The sequence below is a fragment of the Notothenia rossii genome, assembly GCF_949606895.1.
Source record: "Notothenia rossii genome assembly, chromosome: 5".
NCBI classification, from domain to species: Eukaryota; Metazoa; Chordata; class Actinopteri; order Perciformes; family Nototheniidae; genus Notothenia; species Notothenia rossii.
In genome coordinates this window covers 75,265,055-75,279,680 of record NC_136903.1, presented here as the reverse complement: position 1 = coordinate 75,279,680, position 14,626 = coordinate 75,265,055, and the positions used below count along the sequence as shown (strand labels likewise).

The window sequence follows — 14,626 nt, the reverse complement described above, 5'->3', positions numbered from 1 at the left end:
TGATCATTATGATAAGTGCTGATGGCCATTCCAAGACATATCATATTCAAATAAATATATATATATATATATATATATATATATATATATATATATATATATATATATATATATATATTAGCTGGATGATTCATGTGGTAATAATTGGTATACTGATCATTATCATTTCATAACAAGATTCATGTATAATCTTTTTTAATTAAATGTTCACCTCCTGCCAGTCATAATAAAATAAATGTTCACAAAAAACACATTTTGTGACTTTTCCTGCATATATCATGACATTGGAAATACACTATTATGTCACAAGAACAAATGTATTGCATGTTGTTGAATATCTTTTGTCAACCTAAACATTACTTAGGCACACTATGGACACAAGATATTTTAATTGTAATCTCTTTTACACCAAATCTCATTGTGGACATCATTGACCTTGACAGACGAATGTACCCGATTGTTAACTAATATATGATACTACGCTTCTCAACATTATAAAATAGACCTTAAATAAAACAATGATATTTACAGGGTAAAGTGAATGCCCAAAAAAACATTGAAAAGTTCCTTATTATACTGACATATGAGTCATTACAGACATTATAATTAGAAAACTGTAACACATTACCATGTAAGTTAACTTTAAAATGAAAACATATACATGTGCATCTACTGTGTTTACGTAATTCAGTTTTTTTCAATACAGTGATGTCTTAATAGATCAGTCATGTATTTCTCATCTATGTGATCCTTGATATTTAAAGACAATTACTTTACTTGACCTGTTTCACCTTTGCTCACTTAACCACTGGAACCATCCACTGTCACATGTCTTACTTCACCTTATTTGATTCTTATGTTAACAGTAACAGTGAAGATCAGTCTCTCCACTTATTATTCCCAACAGTCCATTGTGCTGACTTTCAACACAACACATGCACATACATACACTCAAAACGTCCACACTTATTTTCCTCATGCATCCAACACGGCTGTTCGTCTCAGTCTCTCTTTGACTCGGAGGAACTCTGGGCCCTCTCGCTGTTGTCCCTTGTCTCTCTCGATCTGTGGAGATATTAAAATACATTATGCAACATATTAGTTAAAAATCACTGTGTAGCCTATGCTTGTTTATGAGTATGATACATCTTAATATTTCGTATAACAGTTCATATCGTTCATATAACTAGATCATAAGTCATTATCAATGTTTTTTTTTCTTGTAGAAGCTCAGGCTGGACTTCTGCAGTGTCTGAGACAATGCCTGCACTGCCCCCCACTGGCTGACTGCAGAACTACATGATGCTCTTATCAATGTACTATGTCTTCTGTGAGGAAATACTGAAAATGTAATGTATGACACACTCATGTTTGGTTTCAGAATATGTAAAGTAATTCAGATTCAAAGTCAATTCAAAATGTAATTGATATATTATGATGTTGGTATGAAAGAGTGTTAGGGAAATGAGAAGAAAAAGTTAGAGGAGGAAGAGGACGTTTAGAATTTGAAGAATAATGTTGAGAATACAATGACAGTGTTTGAGAAAAAGGTTGAATAAAGTTGACATGTACAGAATAAGGTTATGTGTTCAGTATTAGTGCCAGCCAGGACAAAAAAAAGAGAAGCTTTTTAAGAATAGAGTTGAGAGTTGAAAAAAACGTAGAACTCGAGAAACTATACTCAAAAATGTTTTTTAAACAAAACAAGAAAATGCTAAATCAATAAAAAAAACGTCATGCATCCATTTGCTTCCCCTTGTGCCTGGCCCTACTGTATACTCTTCCTTTGATTTGATTGATAGATCTTGACAAGATATTATGTTTTACTTTTAACTCCTGTGTGCAAACCTTTTCTAGCCTCTGTTGTCTTTTGAGCAGTTCCTGATGAAATGGTGATCTGCTCCTCTTCGCTTCTTCCTGATCCCTGCTCGCCTTCACCCTTTGTTCCCATCTTCTCTTTTCTAAAGCCCTCTGGAGTTCAGTCTTTCCTTCTTGGTGCACTCTGCTGACAGGAACACAGAAGGACCTTATGATTCATAAAACAAACGAAGGTGAAGTGTGAGTGTTTTTACTAGAGTCTGTGTTACTTTAACAACCTCTTGTGGGTCATCCGCAGTTCTTTGTGGAGCTCCTGGTGGCTCTTGGAAGCTGTTAAAGGATTGAGAGGTTTTTGGGGTCTGATGAGATTACTGTTCTCCTCCTCACTCTGTAGTTGGGACAGAGAAGCCTGGAGCTCCCAGTATCTGTTTTGCTGATCAAGTTTTTGTGTCTGCATTACTGGGGCAAAAGAGAACAAAACATACAGACTATATATTTTCCAGTACGATATAGGAATAAAGGACACAATTCACATTTGACACCATATTTCTCAATAGAGTGATAACAACATTGCTGAAGAAATAACCCCTTACATTGTATTAAAATCACATGGCAAGTATCGCCTCAAGGACCTACCAAACTTTATTATTGATACCACCAGATGAAATAAACATTTAATCAGCTCATCTGTCTGACAAAAACCTGATTGCCTTTTTGCTTATCTCTAAGCCTCAAATGACTGAAAAGCCTCATGTATTAACAGAGGGAGGGACACAGGTATTTACAGTGCTCTTCCTGATATCAAGACCTCTGGAAATACCACAAACGGCAGCCTCAAATAGTCATAAAATGACATGGAAACCTGCCTTGGGAACTGTACAGTTAAAGGTCATAGGCTATTATGCAAAATCAACTTTTTCATGTCTTTTCTACATAAACATGTGTCCCCCCTGTGTAAAGAGATTATGAAAGTTTCAGGAAAAAATATTTGCTCACTTTTTGTCCTGACCCGTTTATATAAAAACCTGTCTGAAGATGAGCTGATCAGATTTTGGCCACCTTGATGTCATAACGATGTTTTTGGCTTGTGTCACCATTAACCAATGACAAGCCAACCAAGGTAACCCCCCCCCACCTTATCACCTGAATCTCCTCCTAGAGAACCATTGTGTTATCACATTGGTGGCGTGGGGAGTGGCTTCTTATTTTCATCTAAAGTAAAAGACAGAGAATCAGCACTTTTGAAACAGGACTGAAACAGAGGGGATTATGGGATGCTACAATGCATTATCTGTTTGGTATTTGGAGCAAAACACTTCAGAGACATGTTTTGTATATATCTGAGACCTATAATATATTGAGGAAAAACTGTATAATAGGCGACCTTTAAAGTCCTACAAACCCTATGGGTATATGCACTGGTAACTTACTTCTTGCCTGCTGTAGGGCATTCCATCACTGTAATCTTACTTCATGTCCTTTGTGTGCTCAAATATAACACCAATGACTAAACTGTAAAAAGTGTAAAGTAGTGAGCAAACATTAGCCACCAAAAGCTATTGGTCATGCAGACCAAGTAACAGAAAATCTGTGTTTTGTCGAAAAAGGATTCATATATTCATTTGGTTAAGTCACATTGTGTTATTATTATAATCAAAATGTACATAGTCTTGCTTTAAAACACATTTTACAGACATTACTTAAAAAACTCTGGTTGACACTTTTACTCTTTAATGACGCTTAGAATAAAGAAAATTGCTTCAAAAGAACCTCTATCTGTGCCACCTCTGCCCAGTTGTTATTCCCATAAAGTCACAGTTTACCCCTCCTTTTATGACAATGATAATAATCTTAACAGACAGATCTCTCACCAGACACGTTCAGGTGCTCCTCTGGAGGATGTTGAAGATCTCTCTGTCAACAGAAGATGCCATGTCAAATAGATTAAAATATGAAAATGTGTTAGTATTATTACCAATGTATTTGTTTTTTTATATAAAAGGGTGTGCATAGTGTGACACACAATTGCAGATAAACGATACACCTCTCAGTGTGTCACCAATGCAGTTTCATGCAAATGACAGAGACAGAGAGAGAGAAAGTTGAAAGCATCACAAAGCCGTTTTATGCAACGGACAAATGAAGTGTCATCTCTTGTTCCACATGTCCAGTGAAGCGAGAGCCCTGACGGTGGAGGGCTGCCACCTCATTAATGACAAGGATCAAACAAAACACAGTCTGATTCCCACTGAAACTCTCATTTGCTGGAGTTTGAGCAGAAATAATAGTCGAGACAAGAGTGATTCGTTTGTTTGGACTCGGACAGGACTGCTGAAATAAGTTATTCATTTGGTTTCTGTTGTTGGATAAACGACTGTAGATACATTTTGGCAAACTTCTTTTTTTTGCTCTGAGCACAATCTACTGGTTACATTTTCACTGATCAATGTACGTGTTACATAATGTTTGTTGTGGCTTTGGCATGAGTTGCCATTCAGCTGCCACTTGGCTGAATGTGTTCCAAAACCTGCTTGAATTATTCAGATAAAGTAAAGTTTAAATAAATCTTCAGAATGAGAATAAGATGCAATCTTGCTGAGGCATTTTAATGACAAGTTTGCTGCTGGCAGCGGTTCGGTTGAAGAGGGAAAAGTCATGCTGTTTGGCCAAGGCTTAGACAGTGGATATTTTGTGGCGAGAATTAATTGGACATGACGGGGAAAACACTCTCCAGGGCTTACTTTCCAATGTTGGCAAGGCTTGTTTTACAGGATAAAAATCTGTAGTTGGTTTAAGCCCTTGCTTTCTTTGGGAAATAAAAAGTAGAGATAACAATAACGGATCAGGAAACTGTCAAAAAAAAGAAGCTTAAAGGTGATCAAGAACACACATTTAAAACACAGTTTTGGTTTTTCATGATCTGTTAGTGTCTTCTCTAACACACAAGAAAGTATTTTGACACATGGATTCTTCTGCTGGATTATTTTAACAGCACACGTGTTATGTTTTAAAGAGAAAGACAGAGAAAATAAATGAAGAATATACATTTACAAACGTACCTTCTTTCCATGTGTGACCCCCATGTCGTCGGTCTGAATCCAGATTCAGTTTCTGCACAGTGAACTCACAATGGACAGAGTTGTGATAATAATTTGAGGTTTCTCTCCCTCTCCCTCTCTCTTTCTACTCCATCAGCCAATGACGCCAGAGAGAGCAAACTGTTCTGCGTTTTGACCAATGTCGATGCTACCAGGGAAGCAGCGACCGAGTGGAAGACACACCCTGGAGAACAGGCCAAAAGTGCTGGAAGAATATTCAATGAACAAGTACTTCATTTTAAAGTACACTGCTGTTGTTAAACATTAAGCTGGTTTAAATATGTCTGGTTTAACTTCTTCAGCTCCAGAGAGGTCAAAGTATACAACATTGCATGAATAAAATAAGCTTTGGTGAAATGCTAATTCATTATACAAAATGTGTTTATCAGAAACTTATTTTAAATAAGTGTTGTTCTCTCAATCATTATCTCAAGACCCTTCGCATTGTTGATTTGCCCCTTTGGAGGTGGCTGGACCCCGATGTGGGACAATAAGATGAGCTTTACATACACAGACTAGCGGCACCTTGACCAGCTCTGCTCAAATTGGTTTTTTTCTTTTCTTGAATCTGTTCATTTTTAGACTACGGGTGTATATGTTCCCCTGCCCAGGTGTGCTGCCAGGTGCACCTGGAAATCTTAAAGCTCCAGTGCCAGCAGAAGGGGGCTCTGGCGGGGGGACTGCTGTGTTTCTGCCTCACATGCCAGGATGGATATTTGTGTCACATGTTTGATTATAGTAAATCCTATGGAGTTGATCATTTTAAAAGGTGTCTGTGTTGTATTTGGGTCAGTGGTTGAATTGTGTTATCCCCATAGGGCCACGGTTACCTAAGGGTGGGGCGTAACACACTGTATATGTATCCAAACTAAAGATAAGGTTCTGAACCTCTTTCTCCTCTGGTGTACAGATTGAAATGGAAAACTAACACATGTGTTTCCATGTTAAGAACAATGCTGTAGCACATATTTGTTCAGCCTTTTTTTTTTAGCAGAATAAATATTATCCATGCCAAAACTCTTGAGATATTCCTCATTCCTCCATAGATAGTTTCAAAATATCCAGTCTCCTTTGTCGATGTTGAACTTTGTCAATGGGTCAATTTTGCACAACTTTTCATTCCTTGAATTTTTACTTTGCATTTTATATTAGAATAAACAGCGCTAGTCAAGTCCAGTCAATTTTATTTAGATAACCCAGAATCATTAATGACAAATCTAACTAAAGCCACAAGTAAACTATAATGCAGTTACTCAATGCATCAAATACATTGTGAATAAGTAATATTGGATTTCCACAGTGAAGTCCTAAATAAGTCATGTTCTCCTTTTCATCACGAAACTTTTCCATCAGTAAGGTTCCTTGGGTAGCAGCCAGACAGCTCCACAGCCTCCGGCCAATCTCCATAAACGTTGGTGCTCTCATCATTAGCAGCTTGCTGACGGGTGGGACAGGGAAGAAGACATTGCTTTTTCCATCAATTATCTTACCTTTACTCGTTTTTTACTTTAAGTGTTCTTTAAAATAGATGTCTTTTCTGACACAAATGGAGCAGGCTCACTAACCTTCTCAAAGAGGCTTTTGTTGTCTCTCCCTGCTCTTCCAGCAAACACCCAGTTATCTCTGCGCTTCACAGACGTGATCAAAGTGCTTCCCATTCCGACAAACACCTCCCTCATCTCGTCTGTCATTCTGCCACAAAGTAGTAAAAGAGGGTCATGTTGTGTGATATGAAACCGTGTCAGCTTTTGAATCATTGAGATATGGACTTACTTTGCTGTCACATCATCAAACGAGGCCACCAAGACAATCATTCCAGGATATATGTTCTTCAGGTATGCCAGGATGTCATCTGCATCTTTTGATATTAAAAAACATCATCTGAAGGTTTCAATTACACTTTTTTATTTAAAACAAGAACAAAAAAAACTAAGAAAACTCTTACTTCCAATTTTCATATTAAGGTAGGCAATTGTTTCCACATCTCCAAGTTTCTCTGGAAGAAAAACACGTTATTTCATATCAATAACGGACCAAAGTAGATCCTCAACTCAACTTGACTGAAGCTTTTGATCATATCACATGATCTTTATCAGCAGATGGCATTTACCCAATTGTTATGGAAGTAAAGAAGTTATATTATCCTATTTTAGGAGTACTTCAAGGTTTTTTCCCATTTCATGTGTGATGAAAATCATAGAATAGGACCACAAGCTCCAGTACAGCTGGTAAATTAACCTTAGACAAGATTGTTTTAAAAACTGCTGCATCCAAGTTCAAAACTCAAATATAATCGTAAGAGCTCTGAAGATGTCATCAACATATCTTCAATTTGTTTTTGTATTATGCAGATGAATTGACATACATGTCCCTGAGAGCAACACAGAGGATTTATTGTATTGTGAATACAATGGTTTGTCTTACAACCGGAAATAGCAGTTTCTCCATTTTAGTTCTTTAAATAAACTGTTGCCTATAACGTTGTAATACATTTTTTTTCCCCTATTATACTGTTTTTCGTCAATATATTATAGGTCTCAGATACAAAACATGTCTCTGAAGTGTTTGGCTCGAAATGCCAAACAGATCATTTTAGCATCCCATAATCCCCTCTGTTCAGCCCTGTTTCAAAAGTGCTGATTCTGTGTCTGTTACTTTAGATGAAAATAAGGAGCCCCTCCCCACACCCCTCTGAGAGAGATTTGGTTAAAAAGAACACAATGGTGCTCTAGGAGGAGATTCAGGTGATAAGGGGGGGGGGGGGGGGGATCTGATCAGCTCATCTTCAGACAGGTTTTTATATAAATGGATCAGGACTAAAAGTGAGCAAATCTTTTTTCCTGAAACTTTCAGAATCTCTTTACACAGAGGGGACACATGTTTATGTATAAAAGACATGACAAAGTGGATTTTGTATAATAGATGACCTTTAAAAACCAAATGTTGAATCAGTTTGCTTTGTAATGGCTGCTCAGAATGGGGATATATAGTCAGTTCTGGGCCTACAAATCTGCACCACTGGAACAGACATCTACATGTGCCCCAAGTGGAACAGTGATTGATTCATAGTGACTTCTGCACCCTGAGGAATACAGCCCACACAATATGAGCTCAAACAAGAAGTGTTACTACTATACAGAATCGGCTAAATCTGAAATTTCACTCACCATTTACAACCACAATGTTCAATCCTGATCCCACATTATTCTTCACAGTGCTCATAATGCTGTTGAGATACAAATACGGTTGAGATACAACACATTACAATTCTTCGTCAATTCAGGTACTAACCATAATATAACGCACATTTTACCCTCAAAGCATATCTTTGGTCCGACTACATTAGCTGCTCCGCTGACGATGTAAAAAGCAAAATGGTCGGGCGGACAGACTCTGGAGAGGCCGCACTTTGCCTTGGGTGCTGTTGTAACTGAAAATGCACATGGAAAATTACTTCTGATTTTGCAGGAAGTTAAACATAGTTAATGTGTATAGGCATATTATGTCAACATCTATCATGATTAAATATACCTGTTTTGAATTTTGGTTTGGTAACATTAACTTTATTGAACCCTAAAATGAAAGCTCAGTATTATTAAGATGTGGCAAATACAAATGAGGAGAGGTAGTTCAAGATTTGTGATGTAATAAGTAAAAGTTAGCTCACTTAGAATATTCCTTGCTTTCTCCTGTACATCGAATGAATTGAAGGAGACTGCCCAGGTTATTAGGAAGACAACTATTACAGCAGCAAGGGGCAGAACAGCTGAAACCACAAAGAGCAGATAGGTGAAGATTGGCAGACATAAAAGCTTGACTACTTGTTTTGGTAGTAAAGTGAAATCTTACCTCGATTTCTCATATTTGAGATTAAAATAACTTTTGGTTCCCAAAAGAGCTGAGACCTTTGAAATGTACGTGAAGTATTTCCAGTCAGCAGCAAAGTATTGTATATACAGGAGAGCTTCTGAATCTCTGAACACTCCCTGACTACCACGCCTTCGAGGAAAGGTGTTCAGAAAAAGAAAAAAAAAGCTCTCCTCCTTCTTGTGATACATTAAAACCAGGATGTGGAATTATAGACCCAGCCACTGTTTACTATATGATCAGGTTTCTCTCTTCTACAATGTCAAATATAGGACAGTGTCTAACAGTAACAGATACTCTTTGTGGTGAACAATGTGGTTTGCAAACAGAAGACAAGGGAATGTAACAAGAGGGGGAAAAAAGCTTTTAGCTCCGTGTTAAGTGTTGGATGTGTACATTTGAAAGAAAAAATATTTTAAGAATCCCTTTGTCATTTATCCGTTTTCAATTTGTATGTAGATGTTAGGAAATCATATGTGTGTCAAGTTATTTGTGTAAAACTACTATTATACAAAGATTCATAGAGACTTTAAAATAAAGCAAAATTCATCTCTCACAAAGGGCAAATAAATAAGCACAATACAGTAGGCAATACAAAAATAAATGTAAATAAACTTAAAACAGATGAGACACATTTCACAAAACACCTTTATTTTACCTGTGATACAGGAAAATGTCACTGAGAATAAAAAAGTTTTTTCAAAGGAAACCTGGTCGACAGGAAGTGCCAATTCTGGTATTTCAGTAAACGCAACTTACATAGAACAAAACGGTGTGTGTCAAGGCATTTTAGTCCCTACTTCTAATGGATGGAAAACACTGTTTACACAAAAATTAGGCGTCATGGACTGTTAAAATGGTGAAAGGCATAATTAGGCCGAGCCCTGGTGTTAGTAAGCATCTGCAGCGCTGATCCTCCAACAGAAGCTCAGTCCGAGCTTTCACCTGCCTCGGGGGGGTCCAAACTAAAAAAGCATTTCCCTGCAGGCAGTAATGAACTGATGTTATGACTGTTATTAAAGTCCAATCATAATAAAGTCATCATTTATCCATCATAAAACAGTAGCTGATCGGGGGAATTAAAGCCTCTGAGTGGCCATGTTTTGACCCACATCGGGTGGCTGAAACAGGAACGAACTAACTCAATGTTTGAACAGCTCCAGAGCTGGAGAACAAAACCAACTGAAAGCAAATTATTTATACAGACGATACGAGGCAAGAGCTCAAGATATTTTACGCTATTCATATTTTAATGTATTTAATTAGTCAAAAAGTAGTTGCCACACATCGAACACGGTGCCACCCGAGGCCTAGGAGAGCAACCAGTCTGTTATACAGCTTTGACGAGAATAAATTACTGAGAGAATTAAAAAACTTAAATTGAAAACATGTTTCAAATGTACAGTAAGTATGTGCAGTAACATGAGATTTTGAGTTTATAAATATTATGAAGTATTTTTCCGTCACACGTGGTTCAATAGAGGGCTGTTAGTGCCACATATGAAGGAATTTACATTATAAAAGCTTCAACATGGTGTAATACTTAATGACACCAACAGAGGGTCTATGTGTACCACGTTCTGCTGATAAGCATTATGCATTCAGAGAGTCATGACTATAACACTGTAGGAGCAAAATATGCATCTTTTGTTCTTTAAAAAAAAAAAAATGTTCCTGTCCGCTTAAGCAGGAATAATAAACAGTTCCTTTTTGATAAAGCACAGATGCTCTTCAAATAAGAGACAGAAAGAGTGAATTATGCAGGACATGAGTTGGACAGAACAAGGACAATCCAAGCAGATGGCGAACACATCAGCCACTCCTCTGCATGAATATATTTAATAACCCAACATAAATATTTCTAAAATGAACACCAGAGTATAAATTACATGCAGAAGTCAGCGTTGACATAATTCACACTATCATCAGTAATTCTAGAGGACAACATAAATATCTCCAACATGAACACCAGAATATAAATTATATGCAGTCGCCCTCACTGACATAATTCACACCATTCCTATCAGTAACTTTATAGCAAACCATTTCTTAAGATATTTGCAAAAATCTGCAATAACGAAGGAGCTTTAAACTCTTTAGGGGGCAACCGATTGATTTCATTGCTTAATTGTTTATCATACCAAATCTAATTCAAAAGAGAAGCTTTAGTGAGATGATTTTCTGATTAATTATTTATCAGTATAAGCTGTCGCCACATAATAATGTCACTTGGGACTCCCTAGCAGGTGGGGTTGGGGTTGTGGCAAATGCAGCTTTAAAAAAAATCAGCCGAGAAGTCAAATTAAAAGAGTCTGTGATCTCTGAAGGAAAATCATGCACTTAATTAAAAAGTGTTCTGTATTTTCATTTATTTTTCCACTCTTTAATTTAATGTGTATTAACATGACAATTACTGTGATTTGTTTACATTTTGATTTGTTATTTTTAAAATTTGATTTGAATATTTTGTCCGTGGCACAGCCTTTGGTCAACCATGGAATATTCAGGAGAATGTATTTTCAGTGCGATCAGCAGCACTAGCCTTCTAATATAACATCTGATCGAGGGGCCATAAAGTTTTCAGAAGGGAGGGAGCAGAACAAGTCAGAAATACTTCAAGGTGAGCTGAGGTGTAAGCTACACTGACAACAATATTGATGGAAGTACTGTACAACACATCAACATCTTAATGACTTTTTTCTCACAACCTGATATACACAGTTGGACAGTAAGAGGATGTGAGCACAATTAGCTGACACTAAAATGATGGGGGAGCGGCTGAAATACCACAACCTTTACTCCTAACCTACTAACAAAACTGTAAGCACAGACGGAGTACGACCTTGATGTTTAAAACTGGGTAAGTGATGCTTGAAAATATCTAGTAAACCCATTAAATGGGCAAAGCCTGCGAGCTAGTTCAGGCAGTCAACTTGAGCACTTATGCCTTATTCATACATAACGCCCCTTGCCACTCTACAACCAACATAACAGAGTCTCCTTAATATGCCGCCCTATTTAACCTGCCAGACCTCTCTCAATGCATTGCTTGCTGCTGCTACTTCCACGTCGCTGCTGCTTGCCTGCCCCACCACCACCCCAGCTTCCACCTGTAGGCTCGGGGGTTAGTTATTTGATCATCACTCATCGTGCTATGTATATCTATGGAGTGATGATGCCCGAGCCTAGTCGCCAAACTCAACTATATGCTGCTTCTAATAAACATGTTAAAGAAACACGTGAGTTGTATGACTGAAATTGCATTAAACATAAGGAAATAACACTCTCATAAGAAATCGAGCCAGACGAAGAATACAAATCCAGAAACATAATCCACAGGTGCAACAAATCCATGATTGAATCAGTCAGTCGTCTGAAATTAAATCATCTCTTTTATAGGAGATTCAGTCTTTATATTATTGCCCAGTGAATAAAAAAATCCAAACATTTTGTAAAACATGAGAAGTTGGTGCTTTTCAATTCCTCTATATATAATAGGTTTAAGATTTGTTTTTTTTAGACTTGACAAGAAAACACATTTGAGCTTGAAGAAAAAGATGATGGGTATTTTCTTACTTGTTTCTGATGTTGAGTGGAACAAAGGATTCATCTACAAGGAAAACAATCTTTTGCTGAAGTCCTTAAGCACACAATTCATCCAAAATAAACTCAGCCAGTCCTGCAGCATCCCCCTCGGACACTTATTCCAGAAGATCCTGTCATGAGGAAAAAAAACATGACGTGTGAAGAGATAGGGTAAGCTTTGTTGTGTTTCTGTGGGATACACAACGGTGAAAAATGAAAAATATAGTAAGGGTAGCCATGAAGCACTGACCTCATCCGACTCCTCTCCCACTGTGCAGGGCCCCGTGTCCCCCCCCTCTGTCATGGCTGAACCCTGTTCCTCCATTCCCCTCAGCGTGGAGTATCTGTAACTCGCCTCACTGAAAACAAGTGACAGACCAGGGTGATGTGTTCATACTGCACTGAGGATTTGAAATACTCTCATACACGCTCATTTAAAAAGTCTGCTTACTTGACTGGGTAGCAGTATTTTCGGATGATCAATAGAGCAGCAAGTATTGCCGCCACAGAGACGAAGATCACCGATGCAATAACCCCAGGGTGAATTCGACCTAACCCTGCCTAAAAAGACAAATTAATTCAATCCAATGAGATCTAACAGTGGGGTAGTTAAAGAGCCCATAAACCTAACAGCTCAGTTCATGATGTGTGGCTCAGATAAAAAAAGGAAATACGGGCAGGAGATATGACAGCTGAACAGCGTGTGTGTTATGGATCACACTGGTGTACGACCCAAAAGCTCAACAGCAGGAGTGTGAATCACAGGCCAAGCAGGGAAACAAAAGCAATTTTGACAAATAAATGATCACACACGTCAGCACTAGGATCACAAACCAATATCTTTAAAGTCAGAGCTATGCATAATATCATACACTCTGTAACGTTAGGATTAGAGTGTGAAAACTTTAATCTTTAAGTGTTAATTATGATTCACAAGACCAGAAGGTTACAATTCAACAATTAATCACACATCAGGAGGTGTCTGAGCTGAAAAACAATGAAGCTGTGATGAGATATCACCTCACTTATATTCACGTTATTATTTAGTATCAATATAAATGTGGCCTATCACTTTCTTATTATACTTTTTTTAATTTAAGGTGCTGAATTGAAGTTGAAAGTTGAATATTCATCTTTTACAGACTATGGCTGAAAGACATCTTTGATTTGTAGCTTCCTACACAGTTAATAAAGTGCATACAGTCTGTGTGGAGACATCGTGAGTGGAGACACAAATTCTGCTAAACCTAATATTGTCATTATTATAATTATTATTTTTTAGAGTAATATGAATCTTGATGGATATGTATGTTAGCTCACTTTGCTAGAACTTCAATGATTCCGAAAGTTCTGTAAAACAGTGAGTATTGTGCAGGAAAAAACAGAATGTAGCCTAACAATAGGTGTATTTCTTAGCGTTTTTAGTGCATATTGTAATAACTTGAATGAAATCAGCCTGTATGGTTCTTCAACGAATAAGGTAAACATACCCATATTTAAATTTCCCAAAACTCTAGGCCTTTTTGTACAAAAGGTTAAAAGTCACGGTAAACAATATACACGGAGTTACTTCTGTTATGTTCCTGAGAATTACATGACTCGCCATTGTAACACCACGGTCATAATGAACTGTTTTTATTTTGGCATGTTCAGGGTTATGTCTTTCAAACCATAGATAGACCATTACCGGAAGATATCAGCGGATCTGTCAGACCTTTTCACATATTTACCTTTTCTGCTGACATCCTCGTGACTTATCAAGCCCCAAATAGTTTTGGGGAATTGTAATAACTTAATACTAAATGTTTTCTGTAAGTTATCGCGCTGGGTCAAACCATGGTTGTTTACTTCCTGGTTGCTCTAACCTGTTGCAAGCAGTCGACGCCCCCTTTTAGGAGACGTCACTCGACATTTGGTGTATGGTTTTGTGTCACGTGGCTTTTATGAGGAGATGCAGTCTATGGATGAAATAAATGTATAACAGTATCGAGGTTTGTAGTTTTGAATGCACAAAATGCATTTTTTTTGTTTATTGAAAAAACACCCAAGCCTCAAATTCCGCCTTTCTGTGGAACATCCCTTTTGGCAAAATTCCTGAGTCATACATCATAATATTATGCATAAAGATCATATTTAAAAGACTATGAAACGTATGAGAGGTGCTGGGAAACTGCATGTATTCCCCTTCAGGCATATCATAATATGCTAATGTTCAACCATGTGTCTATTCAATTTATTTCCTCATTTCTAAGTTCTTG

The 14,626-nt window shown here is 37.4% G+C and overlaps 2 protein-coding genes across 5 annotated transcripts; both read right to left on the bottom strand.

The window, feature by feature from the left end:
- Positions 1–127: 127 nt before the first annotated feature.
- On the bottom strand, positions 128–5,960 carry LOC307040522 (actin-associated protein FAM107A). The gene is made up of 5 exons (XM_079683436.1): positions 4,878–5,960; positions 3,690–3,732; positions 2,097–2,277; positions 1,849–2,002; positions 128–1,065 (listed from the first exon to the last, which is right to left on the bottom strand). The coding sequence occupies exons 1-5, from the start codon at positions 4,899–4,901 to the stop codon at positions 976–978; spliced, it is 492 nt and encodes a 163-aa protein (XP_079539562.1). The 5' UTR covers positions 4,902–5,960; the 3' UTR covers positions 128–975.
- Positions 5,961–6,083: 123 nt separating this feature from the next.
- Positions 6,084–12,727, bottom strand: LOC307040521 (protein FAM3C). 4 transcript variants are annotated; one of them, XM_079683432.1, is made up of 10 exons: positions 12,619–12,727; positions 12,360–12,499; positions 8,584–8,682; positions 8,448–8,489; positions 8,223–8,346; positions 8,084–8,142; positions 6,862–6,912; positions 6,690–6,774; positions 6,482–6,608; positions 6,084–6,354 (listed from the first exon to the last, which is right to left on the bottom strand). In XM_079683432.1, exons 2-10 carry the CDS (start codon positions 12,391–12,393, stop codon positions 6,250–6,252), a joined length of 726 nt encoding a protein of 241 aa, XP_079539558.1. In that variant the 5' UTR covers positions 12,394–12,499; positions 12,619–12,727; the 3' UTR covers positions 6,084–6,249. The 4 variants fall into 4 exon arrangements, with proteins under 4 accessions (XP_079539558.1, XP_079539560.1, XP_079539559.1 ...); XM_079683434.1 differs by lacking the exon at positions 8,448–8,489; XM_079683433.1 differs by lacking the exon at positions 12,619–12,727 and having other exon boundaries at positions 8,766–12,483.
- Between the last annotated feature and the right edge of the window lie 1,899 nt (positions 12,728–14,626).